Source organism: Apostichopus japonicus, chromosome 2 (genome assembly GCF_037975245.1).
Source record: "Apostichopus japonicus isolate 1M-3 chromosome 2, ASM3797524v1, whole genome shotgun sequence".
Lineage (NCBI taxonomy): Eukaryota > Metazoa > Echinodermata > Holothuroidea > Aspidochirotida > Stichopodidae > Apostichopus > Apostichopus japonicus.
This window is the reverse complement of record NC_092562.1, coordinates 5,678,450-5,698,414: the sequence shown is the minus strand read 5'-3', so window position 1 is coordinate 5,698,414 and position 19,965 is coordinate 5,678,450. Positions and strand designations below refer to the sequence as shown.

Below are 19,965 nucleotides of genomic sequence, written 5' to 3'. Positions count from 1 at the left end.
CAAAATAACTGACTTAGGAGATGCCATTGCGATGGCCTGCTCAATATATATACCAAGTCAACATAACTGACTTAGGAAAATGCATTGCGATGGCCTGTTGAATATATATATACCTAGTCAACATAACTGACTTAGGAGATGGAATTGTGATGGCCTGCTCAATATATATACTGTACCAAGTCAACTTAACTGACTTAGGAGATGGCATTGTCATGGCCTGCTGAATATATATATACCTAGTCAACATAACTGACTTAGGAGATGGCCATTGCGATGGCCTGCTCAATATATATACTGTACCAAGTCAACTTAACTGACTTAGGAGATGGCATTGTCATGGCCTGCTGAATATATATATACCTAGTCAACATAACTGACTTAGGAGATGGCATTGTGATGGCCTGCTGAATATATATACCAAGTCAACATAACTGACTTAGGAGATGGCCATTGCGATGGCCTGCTCAATATATATGCCAAGTCAACTTAACTGACTTAGGAGATGGCCATTGCGTTGGCCTGCTGAATATATATATACCTAGTCAACATAACTGACTTAGGAGATGGCATTGTGATGGCCTGCTCAATATATATACCAAGTCAACATAACTGACTTAGGAGATGGCATTGCGATGGCCTGCTCAATATATATACTGTACCAAGTCAACATAACTGACTTAGGAGATGGCCATTGCGATGGCCTGCTCAATATATATGCCAAGTCAACTTAACTGACTTAGGAGATGGCCATTGCGATGGCCTGCTGAATATATATATACCTAGTCAACATAACTGACTTAGGAGATGGCATTGTGATGGCCTGCTGAATATATATACCAAGTCAACATAACTGACTTATGAGATGACATTGCGATGGCCTGCTGACTATATATACCAAGTCAACATAACTGACTTAGGAGATGGCATTGTGATGGCCTGCTCAATATATATACATACATACATACATACATATACCAAGTCAACATAACTGACTTATGAGATGACATTGCGATGGCCTGCTGACTATATATACCAAGTCAACATAACTGACTTAGGAGATGGCATTGTGATGGCCTGCTGAATATATATACCAAGTCAACATAACTGACTTAGGAGATGGCATTGTGATGGCCTGCTGAATATATATACCAAGTCAACATAACTGACTTAGGAGATGACATTGCGATGGCCTGCTCAATATATATACCAAGTCAAAATAACTGACGTAGGAGATGGCCATTGCAATGGCCTATATACCAAGTCAACATAACTGACTAAGACATTGCGATGGCCTGCTCAATATATATACAAAGTCAACATAACTGACTTATGAGATGACATTGCGATGGCCTGCAGACTATATATACCAAGTCAACATAACTGACTTAGGAGATGACACTGCAATGGCCTATATACCAAGTCAACATAACTGAGTAAGAGATGGCATTGCGATGGCCTGCTGAATATACACGGTACACCAAGTGGACACATGCATACTTAAGGCATGATATGTTTATACAATCTGCTTGTTTTTGGTACCTGTTTCATACTGACATCCTTTGTTGGGGTGAAACATCATCCACCAGTACAGGGTGTATGATGTTATGATTCCATTACTCTGATTGGTTGGTACTGAACTCCAATTCACTGCAAGGTCAGTTGGGTGTCCTGGTCTGGAGATTGCCATCAAATTAGCAGGAGCAGCTGATGGGACTAGAAGGTAGGCTACACACTTAATCACTTCAAAATAATATGACAATATTGCATAAATCATCTTCAGAATAAAGAACAAACAAATGTGATCTTTTGTGCAAGGTATGAAAGTCAATGCTGTACGTGTGCTAACAAACTGAGCTATTACACCATACAATGGTATACCTCAAAGTCAATGCTGTGTGCTAAATAACTGAGCTATTACACCATACAATGTTATACCTCAAAGTCGATGATCAAAATAATATGACAATATTGCATAAATCATCTCCAGAATAAAGAACAAACAAATGTGATCTTTTGTGCAAGGTATGAAAGTCAATGCTGTACGTGTGCTAACAAACTGAGCTATTACACCATACAATGTTATACCTCAAAGTCAATGCTGTGTGCTAAATAACTGAGCTATTACACCATACAATGTTATACCTCAAAGTCGATGCTGTGTGCTAAATAACTGACAATGGTATGCCTCAAAGTCAATGCTGTGTGCTAAATAACTGAGCTATTACACCATACAATGGTATACCTCAAAGTCAATGCTGTGTCCTAACAAACTGAGCTATAACACCATACAATGGTAGACCTCAAAGTCAATGCTGTGTGCTAAATAACTGAGCTATTACACCATACAATGGTATACCTCAAAGTCAATGCTGTGTGCTAACAAACTGAGCTATTACACCATACAATGGTATACCTCAAAGTCAATGCTGTGTGCTAACAACTGAGCTATTACACCATACAATGTTATACCTCAAAGTCAATGATGTGTGCTAACAACTGAGCTATTACACCATACAATGTTATACCTCAAAGTCAATGCTGTGTGCTAACAACTGAGCTATTACACCATACAATGTTATACCTCTAAGTCAATGCTGTGTGCTAACAAACTGAGCTATTACACCATACAATGTTATACCTCAAAGTCAATGCTGTGTGCTAACAAACTGAGTTATTACACCATACAATGTTATACCTCAAAGTCGATGCTGTGTGCTAAATAACTGAGCTATTACACCATACAATGGTAGACCTCAAAGTCAATGCTGTGTGCTAAATAACTGAGCTATTACACCATACAATGGTAGACCTCAAAGTCAATGCTGTTTGCTAAATAACTGAGCTATTACACCATACAATGTTATACCTAAAAGTCAATGCTGTGTGCTAACAACTGAGCTATTACACCCTACAATGGTAGACCTCAAAGTCAATGCTGTGTGCTTATAACTAAGCTATTACACCATACAATGGTAGACCTCAAAGTCAATGCTGTGTGCTAATAACTAAGCTATTACACCATACAATGGTAGACCTCAAAGTCAATGCTGTGTGCTAATAACTGAGCTATTACACCATACAATGGTAGACCTAAAAGTCAATGCTGTGTGCTAAATAACTGAGCTATTACACCATACAATGGTATACCTCAAAGTCGATGCTGTGTGCTAAATAACTGACAATGGTATGCCTCAAAGTCAATGCTGTGTGCTAAATAACTGAGCTATTACACCATACAATGGTATACCTCAAAGTCAATGCTGTGTCCTAACAAACTGAGCTATAACACCATACAATGGTAGACCTCAAAGTCAATGCTGTGTGCTAAATAACTGAGCTATTACACCATACAATGGTATACCTCAAAGTCAATGCTGTGTGCTAACAAACTGAGCTATTACACCATACAATGGTATACCTCAAAGTCAATGCTGTGTGCTAACAACTGAGCTATTACACCATACAATGTTATACCTCAAAGTCAATGATGTGTGCTAACAACTGAGCTATTACACCATACAATGTTATACCTCAAAGTCAATGCTGTGTGCTAATAACTAAGCTATTACACCATACAATGGTATACCTCTAAGTCAATGCTGTGTGCTAATAACTAAGCTATTACACCATACAATGGTAGACCTCAAAGTCAATGCTGTGTGCTAAATAACTGAGCTATTACACCATACAATGGTATACCTCAAAGTCAATGCTGTGTGCTAATAACTAAGCTATTACACCATACAATGGTAGACCTCAAAGTCAATGCTGTGTGCTAAATAACTGAGCTATTACAACATAAAATGTTATACTTCAAAGTCAATGCTGTGTGCTAACAACTGAGCTATTACACCATACAATGGTATACCTCAATGTATGCTCATATATATGAAAAAAACGACGCTCCAAATTTAAAACAGAGTATGTATGTATGTATGTATGTATGTATGTATATTAGATCCTCCTGCAAGCAGGAACTGGCGAAGAAGCCTCATTGGCTTATCAAAGCCTCAAGCTGACCGAAGTCAGTCACTTACATTCATATTTAACGTCCATGATTATCAATTGTTAATTGTCAACAACTCTGTAACTGGACGACATTCATTAATCTGGGAGTGACTCGAACCGGGGACCTTATGATTGAAAGGCACCGGCGTTAACCACTGAGCTAACACTCCAAGAGTTCCTTTTCCTTCCTTTCTGGTAATTCTAAATAGATTTTGGTTGGGCAACCTCACATGTTTCCCAGGAATCCAAAACTACCCATTGCAGCCTCCCAGTCAATCAATTTGTATATTATAAAACATGTTAACAGAAATCAAGAATGGATTGAGTACGTTTAATTTATTATGAACAATGCATTGTTACCAAAATGAGCATAACAAGTAGAACATCAGTTATCTACTGTCTTTGTATATAAATTATCAACAATGTTCTACATGTTTATGGGCAGCGATCATGGGGGGACGGGGTGGGCATGTCCCCCCCCCCACAAATATTTGAAACAAATCGCCGCCCCTGTACATGTTTATGGATCAAGAGGCAGCGATAGATCCAGAGTTTGAAATGAAGGAAATTCAAATCAAATTGAAGAAACGATTGGATGATGTAGAACAAAAGAAACTGCCGAACCACCGACAGAAAAACCAAAGGTAGGACTTGAATTTGCTTTTATATGAAAAGACAAATGATTCTTACCAGCTTGTTTGGTAGTAACAGTTTGTTCAACACCTCTAGACTGTCTAGCATGGTTCTTGACTCTCAAGAGAAATGTGTACATTGTATATGGTAGGAGATCAGTAAATGTGTAATTCCTTACAACGGCTTCCAAAGTGCCAGGCCCCAGAGATGTGGTATTAACGCTGTAGTAAGATTGAACAACGACAATACATTACAACATGTACAGATAAATATGTATTTGATATTTTTTTCATTGTGTCAGCTACATTGTTGGTGACAATTTTAATGACCTTAACCCCCAATCCTGCATGTCAACCCCCTCCATTCTGCACCTGAACACTACAATTACAATGTTAAATAAAATATGTGTTTATAAGTTTTCAAACATGGTACAGACAACTTTGTATCCATTCCCCCCCCCCTCCCCCACCCCCCATACCCTCCAACAGTTCTTGGTGCTTAACCATGTCATCACCACTGAATGTTATTCAAAGTTATGGTGCTAAACGTCTTCAATGCAGGTTTAAGCTGAATTATTGAAAATAAATGTTTATAACCATCACATATTTTTATCTTGTGATACAAAGTCAATGGATATACTCTCTCTAAACTGCAGATATGAAAAAACATTGAAAACACAAGCCTACAGAGGCTCTCTCTTCCTTGTTCTAGAAGGCCAGATAAGAAGCAGGTTAATTTAATTGTTTTCTTTGTAATTAGTTGAGACAGGAGTTTTGTGTTTTACCTTCCAAGAATTGTTTCATCAATCTTCCGGGTCAAGTTGTATCGTATTGCTCCAAAAGGATTCTTAGGAGGACTCCATCTGAGTGTCACAGTTGTTGACGTCACAGTAACTTCATCGAAGGTAGGCTCAGACGGTGTTTCTGAGAGCAGAGTTATATATCATGTTCATTCATACTTAGTAAAGATTCCTAAATCCTATTGGTCCATTCAGGTCAGCTGACCGTGGTTAATCCTGTGAGTAACGCACGGTAAAATTACGGGGCATCACTTTAATAAATCTTTGGTTATATGTAACCAAAAATGTTTTGTTTTATGATTTTTCCCCCACACAAATGGTAGTGTATGATTGAACGGGGTTAATCAACGGTCTAGCGTGCGTTACTCACATGATTAATGCACTCCGGGTGTTAATGCTATCGCTGGATGCACTCGGGCTCCGCCCTTTTGCCTCGCTTGCATTATCCGGCCCCCGATCGTGTATTAATCCTGTGAGTAACGCACACTAGACCGTTGATTAACCCCTTATTTAATGATATAGCAGTGGGTAGATATTATATAACAAATAAACCTCTACATTAGTGATATGTACAGTTCACTGTGGTGATCTGGGATAAGGGTGGGTCTAAGCTATCTGTGCCTTATATATCCAGATGATACAGCTCACCTTGGTGATGTGGGATAAGGGTGGGTCTAAGCTATCTGTGCCTATCCAGATGATACAGCTCACCTTGGTGATATGGGATACGGGTGGGTCTAAACTGTATGTGCCTATCCAGATGATACAGCTCACCTTGGTGATGTGGGATAAGGGTGGGTGTATTCCACATGTGCCTATCAGATGATACAGCTCACGGTGGTGATGTGGGATAAGGGTGGGTCTAAGCTATATGTGCCTATCAGATGATACAGCTCACTGTGGTGATGTGGGATAAGGGTGGGTCTAAGCTATCTGTGCCTTATATATCCAGATGATACAGCTCTCCTTGGTGATGTGGGATAAGGATGGGTCTAAGATATATGTGCCTATCAGATGATACTGCTCACCTTGGTGATGTGGGATAAGGGTGGGTGTAAGCCACATGTGCCTATGCAGATGATACAGCTCACTTTGGTGATGTGGGAATCGGGTGGGTCTAAACTATATGTGCCTATCAGATGATACAGCTCACTGTGGTGATGTGGGATAAGGGTGGGTCTAAGCTATCTGTGCCTTATATATCCAGATGATACAGCTCTCCTTGGTGATGTGGGATAAGGATGGGTCTAAGATATATGTGCCTATCAGATGATACTGCTCACCTTGGTGATGTGGGATAAGGGTGGGTGTAAGCCACATGTGCCTATGCAGATGATACAGCTCACCAAGTCCGCAGTTCATGAATAATGATTTTTATGACTCACAAAACCTAAACTCACAAGTTCCTGTTAGTCTTTGTCGCTACTTTGACATTGATTCCTTCAATCAACTCACTGGTAAACCTCATGTATTCTCTCTGTTTCATGTAAACAGTCGTAGCCTAAACAAAAACTTCAACTCAATAATTGACTTTCTTTCCCTTCTTAATCATGAGTTCTCAATAATTGGCTTCAGTGAGACGTGGTTAAGTGACCAAATATCACCTTTGTTACAAATAGATCAATATACTTTTATAGAAAGTCACAGGGATAGCAAGAGAGGTGGTGGTGTTGGTCTTTTTATATCGAATAATTATACGTTTGTAAAAAGGACTGACATATCTTTTTTCAATGAGGCGATAGAAAGCACTTTCATAGAAATAGCAATGAATAAGAATAATATAATCCTTGGAGTAGTCTATAGACCTCCACAGGGTTTGACATCTACATTCAATGAATATATAAATATTATACTCAATTCAATATCTAGTGAGAACAAACATGGTTATATCATGGGGGATTTTAATATTGATTTACTAAAAAATGGAACTTCTGACTTCATAAACACTGTGTTTTCAAACAATTTTTTCCCTACAATTTCCAAGCCTACTCGAGTAAGTGGAACCGTGGCCTCACTTATTGACAATATATTCACCAACAATATTACTGATATCACGCCTGGCATACTACTAACGAATATAAGTGACCACTTCCCCGTTTTCATTCAAACTTCAGTAGAACAGAGTAAATCTGATTCTGGCTACTACGCTAGGAACTATTCCGACAAGAATACTACGTATTTTAATAATTTAATACATAATACCGACTGGAATTTTATATGTTCTATTGAGGACGTGAACGTAGCTTATTACAATTTCATTACAGTTTTTCAAAATATTTATGATGAATGCTTTCCATATATTTATATCAGTAACTCAAAGCGTCGTAAAAAGCGTCATCCTTGGATAACGACTGGTATTTTACAATCAATCAAACGTAAAAATAAACTCTATCGCAAGATGTTGAAAAACCCCAATATGGACAATTCCGACAAGTTTCGTACTTACCGTAATAAATTGACCCACATTATTCGTATTTCGAAAACTCGGTATTATTCTGATAAGTTCAATAGTTGCAGTGGCAATTCTAAACGTACTTGGGCAATAATCAATGATGTATTACATAATAGAAAAAGTAAGTCGTCTATTCCCGACACGATGAAAGTCAGCAACGGTAAAACCAATGATCCTAAGCAGATTACAAACGCATTCAATGATTTCTTTATAAATGTTGGGCCCAACTTAGCGTCAGATATTCATAGTGACACTAATCCAAATCATTACCTAAGAAATTCAAATCCTTCAACCCTTTATATGTCTCCTGCAAATGAGAGTGAAGTATTTAAAGTTGCACTTGCTTGTTTGAAACCAGATAAATCTGCCGGCTTCGATGGCATAAAGCCTTCAATACTAAGAAAGGTGTTACATTACGTTGTTCACCCTCTTACTCACATTATAAATTTATCCTTAGCAACTGGTACTGTCCCAGATCATATAAAAATTGCGAAAGTTATCCCTGTTTACAAAGAAGGGGATCACGATGTTATAGGTAATTATCGCCCAGTTTCTGTACTAACAGGCTTCTCTAAAATCTTTGAAAGAATAGTTCATAATCGTATTTATAATTTTATCAGTAAACATGATATTATGTTCAAAAGTCAATATGGGTATCGGCCAGGACACTCAACCGAACTTGCTTTGACTGAGGCCTTGGAGGTATTGTATGATGCCATAGATAATAAAATGACTTCCGTCGGTGTATTCTTGGACTTGTCCAAAGCGTTTGATACAATTGATCACCGTATTTTGTTTATGAAATTGTCACATTATGGCATAAGAGGCACAGGACTAGACTGGATTAGAAGCTATTTATCAAACAGAAAACAATTTACAAATTGTCTTCATACGGATTCTGATTGCATGAATGTTGTTTGTGGGGTTCCACAAGGATCTATATTGGGGCCCTTGCTTTTTATAATATATGTAAATGATATTTGTCATGTGTCAGATAATTGTACTATCATATCATTCGCTGATGATACTAATATTTTTTTCTCTGGCTTGGATCCTGTGGAAATGAGGGCTAGAGTTTGTCATGTGCTTGATGAATTTCATGCTTGGTTTTCAGCTAACAAACTTTCTTTAAATGTAGGTAAGACAAAATATGTTGTTTTCAATGAAGGTAGGAATAGGAATATTCTGTCTGACATACAGATGCATGGTAGTAGTCTAAAAAAAGTGTGTTTTACCACTTTTCTAGGGGTAACTATTGATTCTGGTCTGACATGGCGTCATCACATAAATACAATATCAACAAATATTTCTCGTGGCGTTGGGATTCTTTCCAAATTGAAGCACTACTTACCAAAACATATTCTTCGTTCTTTATATTTTACTTTAATTTATCCTCACCTTACTTATTGCATTACAGTTTGGTCTGGCACGGCTGCTTATAACATTAAGAAACTTTTTGTACTTCAAAAAAGGGCTATTCGACATATATCTTCTGCCGACTATAACGATCATACTAGTAAATTATTTGCCTCACTTAAGCTACTGAAATTACCGGACCTTGTGAAAGTTCATCTTGCTACATTCGCTTATCGCTCTATTAATGGGTATAATCCGCCCATATGTAAAAATTTATTCACTGTTAATAGGGAAATCCATGATTATAATACAAGACAGGCTGGTCACATACATAGACTTTTTCCCCATAGTAACCTGGGTAAAAAGAGTATACGTTATCGGGCAAACACTTGCTGGAATTATCTACTTAATCATCATGATCATATACAAAATGATTCTCAGTCACCATGTTCCTTTAAAAGTCAATTAAGCGAGGTTTACATAAGTGATTATTGATCCATAATACTTTTTAGAAATCTTTGTTTGTTTATATCGTTAACTCTGATAACTTAATTATTTTCCTTCTTTAGGGAGTGGCTCTACTCGATAAGCCTTTCAGGTTTTTAGATCACTTCCTTTCTCTTTATACTCAATTTCATATCTGTAAACGTTTGTATGACATACAATGTACCGTATATTGAGAAAAAACAAATAAATGAAATGAAATGAAATGACTTTGGTGATGTGGGAATCGGGTGGGTCTAAACTATATGTGCCTATCCAGATGATACAGCTCACCTTGGTGATGTGGGATAAGGGTGGGTGTAAGCCACATGTGCCTATCAGATGATACAGCTCACTTTGGGGATGTGGGATAAGGGTGGGTCTAGGGTACAGAAGAGTATAAAAATCCAGAAGATATTGTAGCTTACTTTGGTTCTTCTCAATAATCAGGATTTGTTTAGGCCCTTCTCCGGCTCCATTGGAGGCTGTAATGTTGACTGAGTACCGACATTCAAAAGCTAAACCTACAGGAAAAAGCATAACTCAATCAGAGAAGATTATAGTAGACATCCTGTGCACAAGCATAGATGTGTCATTCATAGAGGAATTCAAACTTTTATGACTAATTAATAAGTTGAACCCTCTGTATATGTTCTTTTATCAGTTGATGCATCATTAATAGTGAAATACCTTCTTTCTATGCGCTATTATTAGTTGATGCATCATTAATAGTGAAATATCCTCTTTCTATGCACTATTATTAGTTGATGCATCATTAATAGTGAGATATCGATCCTCTTTCTATACATGTGACTATTATTAGTTGATGCATCATTAATAGTGGAATATCCTCTTTCTATGCACAATTATTAGTTGATGCATCATTAATAGTAAATATCCTCTTTCTATGCACTATTTTTAGTTGATGCATCATTAATGGTGAAATAAACCATTTCTATGCACTATTATTAGTTGATGCATCATTAATAGTAATTACCCTCATTCTATGCACTATTATTAGTTGATGCATCATTTATAGCGAGATACCCTCTTTCTATGCACTATTATGAGTTGATGCATCATTAGTAGTAAATACCCTCGTTCTATGCACTATTATTAGTTGGTTCCTCATTACTGGTGAAATACCCTCATACTCGTTTGTAGAAGCCTTCCTACCTTGGCACATACAGTGAATATAGGTGGATCGGTAAAATACAGAAGGTAATGTTTTACATCTTAGTTGTTTGCGTGAAAATATGTTGTAAAGTACTTGGATATTGGTGTGAAATACAATATGATTAAACATACACCATTCCAGTTCCTTGATTGAATAAGTTTTTACAGTCAGTCTTTACAATGAACTATTAAGTCATCAGTTGGAAGGTTTTGTTTTTTCTCTCAGATTGTTAAATATATATGTTTAAGATAGTATCATGTCACTGGTTGCTTGAGTCAACATGTCAAATATATATGTTTAAGATAGTATCATGTCACTGATTGCCTGAGTCAACATGTCAAATATATATGTTTAAGATAGTATCATGTCACTGGTTGCTTGAGTCAACATGTCAAATATATATGTTTAAGATAGTATCATGTCACTGGTTGCTTGAGTCAACATGTGAAATGTATATGTTTAAAAGTATCATGTCACTGGTTGCTTGAGTCAACATGTCAAATATATATGTTTTAGATAGTATCATGTCACTGGTTGCTTGAGTCAACATGTGAAATGTATATGTTTAAGATAGTATCATGTCACTGATTGCTTGAGTCAACATGTGAAATGTATATGTTTGAGATAGTATCATGTCACTGATTGCTTGAGTCAACATGTCAAATATATATGTTTAAGATAGTATCATGTCACTGATTGCCTGAGTCAACATGTCAAATATATATGTTTAAGATAGTATCATGTCACTGATTGCTTGAGTCAACATGTCAAATATATATGTTTAAGATAGTATCATGTCACTGATTGCTTGAGTCAACATGTCAAATATATATGTTTAAGATAGTATCATGTCACTGATTGCCTGAGCCAACATGTGAAATGTATATGTTTAAGATAGTATCATGTCACTGATTGCTTGAGTCAACATGTAAAATGTATATGTTTAAGAGAGTATCATGTCACTGCTTGCTTGAGTCAACATGTCAAATATGCCATAGCTGTTTCACTTTTCAACAGCTATCATACAAACTCATTCCAAATATGTTAAGAGCAGCAGTCATTTCAATTCCCAGGTGCAGATATGCTCACCATTGAAGGTAAAGTTCAGTTCAGTGGTATTGTATCGTTCTTTGTGATCCACACAATCTCCGGACCCTTTTAAAGCCACAGTGTAGTATAGTACGGCTCCATATGTTTCGTCAGGCTGTCAAGAGATGAGCAACATGCAGAGGCAATGCCTATCAATATAGCATATATGACCTCAAAGATGAAGAATACATGAGAAATGTCTACCAATATAGCATATAGGACTTCAAAGATGAAGAATAAATGAGAAATGCCTATCATTAAAGCATATATGACTCAAAGATGAAGAATACATGAGAAATGTCTACCAATATAGCATATAGGACTTCAAAGATGAAGAATAAATGAGAAATGCCTATCATTATTGCATATATGACTTCAAAGATGAAGAATAAATGAGAAATGTCTACCAATATAGCATATAGGACTTCAAAGATGAAGAATAAATGAGAAATGCCTATCATTATAGCATATATGACTCAAAGATGAAGAATACATGAGAAATGCCTATCATTATTGCATATATGACTTCAAAGATGAAGAATAAATGAGAAATGCCTATCATTATAGCATATAGGACTTCAAAGATGAAGAATAAATGAGAAATGTCTACCAATATAGCATATAGGACTTCAAAGATGAAGAATACATGAGAAATGTCTACCAATATAGCATATAGGACTTCAAAGATGAAGAATAAATGAGAAATGCCTATCATTAAAGCATATAGGACTTCAAAGATGAAGAATACATGAAAATGCCTATCATTATAGCATATATGACTTCAAAGATGAAGAATAAATGAGAAATGCCTATCATTATAGCATATAGGACTTCAAAGATGAAGAATAAATGAGAAATGTCTACCAATATAGCATATAGGACTTCAAAGATGAAGAATACATGAAAATGCCTATCATTATTGCATATATGACTTCAAAGATGAAGAATAAATGAGAAATGCCTATCATTATTGCATATATGACTTCAAAGATGAAGAATACATGAGAAATGCCTATCATTATTGCATATATGACTTCAAAGATGAAGAATAAATGAGAAATGTCTATCGAAAAATGTCTATTGAAACCGTTCCCAATTCTGTGGTTAAGAGCAAAATAAGTAGATTCTAGGGCAGAAAGCTTACCGGCTGCCATCTTATCAGAACTGATCGGTTCGAACCAGAAACAACTTCTACATCTGTAGGATTTACGACAGTACCTGGAGCTGTGAATAATGACAACGTATTAAAAGGAAAAAAGGAATTAATCAAGCATCCTGGAGCTGTGAATAATGACAACATATTAAAAGCAAAAAGTTATTAATTAACATCCAGGAGGAGAGGCAGCAAGGTTTGCATGAAACAGACAATACCATTTCATTAATTTGGACAATTTCCTATTACTTAACAAATATTTGATTTTCAAATTAACAAAAATAAGACCTTTTGCAAATTATAGAAGCGGTTATATATCATAATATAAATATTTCACTTTCAATCAACATTTCTTTTTTGTTAACCGCACTTTATGCATTAATGAACTGCAGAAGTACAGCTAATTCAACTTCCATTTGAGAAATTAATTGGTGAAATGGCAATATTTCTGAGCAGTTTATCCATTTGTTTGAGCAAACAATTCTAAGACATAGGCGTGATAACGATGTCATTTCCTTTCCTCCCATCTACTTTCTTCATTGCCTTAGCAGACATAGTTTATTACAATGTTAGAAAGTTGTATTCCAACCCTGTCATGACCTTATTTTATGCAACATAGATCATTGTACTTATAACTTAAGGGAAACACTATGCACCATTGCAAAAACAATGAACCAACACAGTTTATGCACTTAATACTCTTCATTCATACAATAATGGAACAATAAAAAAGTAAAAAACAGGATTCCTTTGATAAATCTGCTAAAATGTGAGAATAGTGCTGACCCAAAATTGCTCACGAAATTGCACCCATGCAATAATAGAATGACCAGCAACTTGTTTAAAATCGACATACCACAGAGATATGTTAAAAGAATAGAAATGGGATTCGACTCCAACAATAAAGGTCATTCTTAAATGTTGTATTAAACACACAAACTGTGGAGAAGATTAAATGCAAACCTGCCAAGTAGTCCTTCTACAGAGATGACATCGAACTAGATAGGAAGCCTGCATAACAACTCAGTATTTGGCTTGATCAAGTCTCCAACAGGCAGACTTATTTCCCAAAATGACAGGAAAATTAAGATGGAGGACATTTTGCTACTCACAACAATGCATGAATACTATAAAAAGTAACAAAACAAATTTCATCATCATTTCCTGTGATCTGTGGCCTACATTTCATCATAACTGAAAACACTACAGAACGCCCTGTTTTGGGCCCTCACATAATGACAAAAATATATTTCCTATAAAATAACTTTGATTCACCACAATTCAAACTTTATATCCACAACATCTCAGCAGATTTGGGAAAACGCTCCTTTGACCTTCAAATTTACAAGAAACAACATAGGCGGCATTATAGGCCACATCAACAACGCAGATTTCTTTTATTAATCTGTTTCAGGCGCGTAGCCGAGGGGGGGGCGAAGGGGGCAGCCGCCCCCCCTTGAGCATATTTTTTTTTTTAAATTTTTAATGTTTTTATGATATCGCTAGTATTTTCAAAAGAGAAAATGCTAAGATGCAACTTACAAGGCCTGGGAAGTGCCATTTCCAGCGATCTGGGAGGCTTTTACAGCCAAAAGTTTCTTGTACGCTTCACGCCAACCGTGGTGGCGCTACGCTTAGATAGTTTGCAATGCCGATTCTACAGTTTCGCCCCTCCCTTGGCAAATTCCTGGCTACGCGCCTGATCTGTTTTTACACTACAAGGGAGTAAACAGACATATCATATGGATTCCCTGGCACAAAACATCCCTTTACGCAGCAAATATCGCTACAAAATAAGCACATTTTGCCCTAACTCTTTCATAACTTCCTAAGTATAGCACTCAGAAAACTTATGTCATTTTGAAGAATGTTGTGTCATCTTTACAATCATGTGTCCTTTTTTATTATGCGTACTCTTTAATCTGAGAAAGTAAAAACCACTACAGAAAGCAGTGAACGTCTTCAAATGTCCCTATCTCTCGATGCTTACATAGTGCTTGCTGGGAGAATGATTGCATAACCAATTTCATTCCTATGCCAAAGAAAAGTTTGTTGACTCCTCTCTCTAGTGATATAAAATTCGACTTGATTGGTCAATATTAAGGCTCGTACTTCTCACCTGTCCAATAAAGACTTCCCGCCACTAAACTTGTGTCCAATAAAGACTTCCTGCCACAAACTTTGTGTCCAGTATTAAGAGACATCCCCATCACTTAACACCCCATCCCCTATACACATTGGCTCATCCCATCCCCCATGCACATGTGCTCATCCCATCCCCATAAACATACACTCTCCCCATCCCTATACACATGCAGGTTCACCCTATCCCCCCCATACATTTGGGCACACCTAACACCCATGCACTCAACCATGTCCCATACACATGGTCTCACCCCATCCCCCATACACATTGGCTCATCCCATCTCCCATGCAATCACCCCATCACCCATACATATGGGCTCATCCCAACCCCCATACACATGGGCTCACCCCATCCCCCATACACATGGGCTCACCCCATCCCACATGCAGCTCATGGGAGGGCAGTGTAATATAAACATGGTCCAGCACAAGACACTGTATAGATTACCCGAAAAAAGAAAAAACTAAGTTCAAATTCATAACATTTGTAGGAATTGAGATCCTGACTAATCATGTTTTGTGTACAACCATATGGAAGCCTATCGTACAAAATCCAAATGTACATTTTTACTGCAGAAGAAACATTGGAAGGGAACGATGATCAACAAAACTATTTGTGTGCGATGATTACTAAATTGATTTTTCTTTTTTTTTTGTAACTGACATGATATTATTTGAAAATATAGAGTGATGAGGAATGAAAAGGTCTCTTCAAAACCTGTCACAGAGATTCAGGGCGGTCACGGCAGTTGCAACAAGAGTGACTATGCTGTTGACTAGCTAGGCCACACTTCTCATATAACCATGACACTAGACTAGGCCTAGCCTATAATTCTGAATGGTTCTAGCTGCCATATGATGCATTATTGGATTGGCCAGAAATGTTGATTTCAATGCTGGTCCAAAGGATTCCTATTTCAATTGATAACCAAACCCTAAATCAGTTATCAGCCTATGGTCATCCTAACAAAAGGAAGTTAAAAACCACTGCTCACTCTGGAAGCGCAGTCCTAAACTCCTCAAGTAGACTCTAGCTCCGCCCACTTTGCATATTTAGGGAAGACAGCTAGAGGAGCTGTAGTTCTGCTTCACTGATTCCAATGAATAGACAACAGACGCATGTACGTAAACCTAACTCACACAAACCACTCAAGAAAGTTCAGCCAAATCGAATGTGACAAATCGAAAATATGACAAAATGGCAGTCATTCAAACACGGTTGCAAAGAGGGACAGAAATTTTGGCAGAATCGCATGATTGCTATAGCCCTGCAGCTGAAAGCCTTCAGTTGAGCTTAAAACTCTTAAAAAGTTGCAAGGTCTGAGCTTTTGGACAGTCTACAACACATGAATATTCATATTGTGCGTCTACAGCCTGCATATAGTTTAAAATCAAGCAGACTTACCTATTTCTGGGGTGGTAAAGTTAACTGGTCTACACCATTGTCTCCTGCCTTCATGTGGTCTTGCAAAGGCGTATAAACAACCCATCTGGACTTGATACTTCCTGTATGGGAACAGATTTGGCAGAGCACATGACGTCTGATAATCCTTGCACTGAGAAATCAAAATGAAACAGCTGGCTCTGATTTAATATAGCTTACAGAAAACTTTGCCCCCAGGAGGCAAGGCAACCTGATTTAAATTATAGCACATGCATGCCCCTTTCAGTGATCATACCCTGCAACTCCCAGTGGTTAAACTTCCAGGTAATAAAGCTGGTTAATCACTTTGGCACATGTGCCATAAGTATTAACTAGTTGTTGATTTGATTAATTTAGACAAGGAGTTACAACTAAATAGTAAACTATGATCAAAGGATATATACCAAGTTTATCAGCTTTCAACAATATTGCACCTCTGACCTTCACAATTTGGGTTAAATTCAAGCAAATCAATCGTACATACACAATATTACTGTCTTTTTTTACCTCTGTTGACTTCAAATGGCATGTGAGAGCTACTGTACCAACAATACCAGCAGCCTCAGGGTAGGCCTACATTACACTTTATCCAATTAATGATGGTTTGTGGGATAAAGAAATATGTTTTCCATTTTCATAGAGAAGATGCTCTCCCACCCCTCTCCCCAACCCCTTCTCTCCCACCCCCCCCCCTTCCACAACTATTCTTGTGCACATCCTTAGTCCTAACTTGCAATGGTCTACACTTTGGGCTAATTTATATTTAGGGTTGAATTATTATGGTGATTACGGGAATGTAGACCGTGGCATTGTTATCCGCAGTTCAGGAATGTAATTCGTGTGTTGTTCTGATGTGAGTGGTTATTATTCGGGCACTCAGCTAGTACTTACCCATATATCACAGAGTTCAAGAATGTAATTCGTGTATTGTTCTGATCTGAGTGGTTATTATTCTGGCACTCAGCTCGTACTAACACATATATCACAGAGTCCAGGAATGTAATTCGTGTATTGTTCTGATGTGGGTGGTTTATTATTTGGGCACTCAGCTCGTACCTACCCATGTACAGTATCACAGAGTCATATTCTTTCTCCTTCAAGGCTGTCCCCCTACACAAGCGTGGCAATTTTTACTTTTAATGATGAGCACTGATATTTGTAATGGTGGGGTAAAGGGAGCCCAAGGAGGTACATTCATTGTTTGTATTCTCTATATATGTACGTTGTAATCCAATTGGACAACAAACTTTTGGTAGAATAATCTTTTGTATGTTTCTTAAGAGTGCCATAATTAACAGTAGTAGTCACTGCACGTATGTTTGTACCACATGGCTATATCTTTGTAACATATATTTTTTATTTGAATATTGTGTCACTTATTTGTTTTGTTTTAGTTTTCTCGGATAAATTAATTAAGATACATTGAATATTTCAAAATCCAGTCGAGACCTTTGGCTCATCTTTTGAACCCACTTCAACCAAGACCAGCAACATCAATTAATCCTAAATTTGTATTTTATATTCTGTTGTGCAACAGTGCTATAATCTACAGTTTAGAATACAACACACCTGGCCACAATAGCAACTATTATTACATGTCCAGCCACTGCAAGCAATAATTTAGGCAGCTATATTAATCTGATGGACATGTGATAATGGACACGTAATAACTGAAAGATGATTTTTATGGTGGTGGTGATGAACATGGTGGTGGTGGTGATGGTGATGGTGGTGGTGATGGTGGTGGTGATGGTGGTGATGGTGAAGGTGATGGTGGTGATGATGGTCATGGCGATGCATGGTGATTATGGTGATGGTGATGGTGATGGTGGTGATGATGATGACGATGACGATGACGATGGTGATGGTAATGATGATGGTGGTGGGGATGATGGTGAAGATGATGGTGATGGTGGTGATGGTGACGATGGTGGTGTTGGTGATGGTGAGGTAGATGGTGATGGTGATGATATTGATGATAATGATTTGATTAGGATCTGAAACTAATATGAAATGTCTTTAAAACTACAGTACAAACCTCAATTTTGATTGCAGAAGGGTTCGCACCAGTACTCTGCCAATACTTAATGGCACAGTTAACAAAGTACTCCGATGGTACTCCCATTCCACTGCCTTTAATTGTGACAGTACATTTGCCACTGTCACAATCTCTGGTCTCCGCGGAGATATTCAACTCAGGTGGTGGTAAGATAACTATTACAGCAAAGAGTAACAAAGGATGGAAGAAAAAAAAACACATATTGGCAGATCTGATCTGAGGATAATGTAGACTTCTGTACAGGTTGTAAGTCATCTCTACATAATAGACATTACTATATTGCTAAGTTATGTACGTTATCCATTCTACAGATGTCACTAAGTTAATAGACATTGCTATCTTCTCATGTACGTTATCCATTCTACAGATGTCACTAAGTTAATAGACATTGCTATCTTCTCATGTACGTTATCCATTCTACAGATGTCACTAAGTTAATAGACATTGCTATCTTCTCATGTATGTTATCCATTCTACAGATGTCACTAAGTTAATAGACATTACTATCTTGCTAAGTCATGTACGTTATCCATTCTACAGATGTCACTAAGTTAACAGACATTACTATCTTGCTAAGTCATGTACGTTATCCATTCTACAGATGTCACTAAGTTAATAGACATTACTATCTTGCTAAGTCATGTACGTTATCCATTCTACAGATGTCACTAAGTTAATAGACATTACTATCTTGCTAAGTCATGTACGTTATCCATTCTACAGATGTCACTAAGTTAATAGACATTACTATCTTGCTAAGTCATGTACGTTATCCATTCTACAGATGTCACTAAGTTAATAGACATTACTATCTTGCTAAGTCATGTACGTTATCCATTCTACAGATGTCACTAAGTTAATAGACATTACTATCTTGCTAAGTCATGTACGTTATCCATTCTACAGATGTCACTAAGTTAAAAAGTCTTCTCATCTTCTCATGTATCATGTATCTCATCTTCTCAATCTTCTCATGTACGTTATCCATTCTACAGATGTCACTAAGTTAATGGACATTACTATCTTGCTAAGTCATGTATGTTATTCTTTCAATAGATGTCACTAAGTTAATAAACAATTACTATCTTGCTATGTCATATACGTTATCCATTCTACAGATGTCACTAAGTTAACAGACATTACTATCTTGAAATGTCATGTACATTATCCATTCTACAGATGTCACT

At 37.1% G+C, this 19,965-nt stretch overlaps 1 protein-coding gene across 14 annotated transcripts in view; it reads right to left on the bottom strand.

Moving 5' to 3' along the window:
- The window catches only part of LOC139975821 (protein sidekick-1-like), an 84,202-nt gene that overhangs the window by 12,110 nt on the left and 52,127 nt on the right, over positions 1–19,965 (bottom strand). For all 14 annotated transcript variants that reach the window (XM_071984090.1, XM_071984131.1, XM_071984064.1 and 11 more), the window contains 8 exons: positions 18,758–18,933; positions 16,702–16,852; positions 13,142–13,221; positions 11,998–12,112; positions 10,160–10,255; positions 5,426–5,564; positions 4,699–4,862; positions 1,540–1,713 (listed from right to left, as the gene is read on the bottom strand). In XM_071984090.1, coding sequence (XP_071840191.1) covers positions 1,540–1,713; positions 4,699–4,862; positions 5,426–5,564; positions 10,160–10,255; positions 11,998–12,112; positions 13,142–13,221; positions 16,702–16,852; positions 18,758–18,933 — 1,095 coding nt within the window. The remainder of the gene's footprint in view (positions 1–1,539; positions 1,714–4,698; positions 4,863–5,425; positions 5,565–10,159; positions 10,256–11,997; positions 12,113–13,141; positions 13,222–16,701; positions 16,853–18,757; positions 18,934–19,965) is intronic.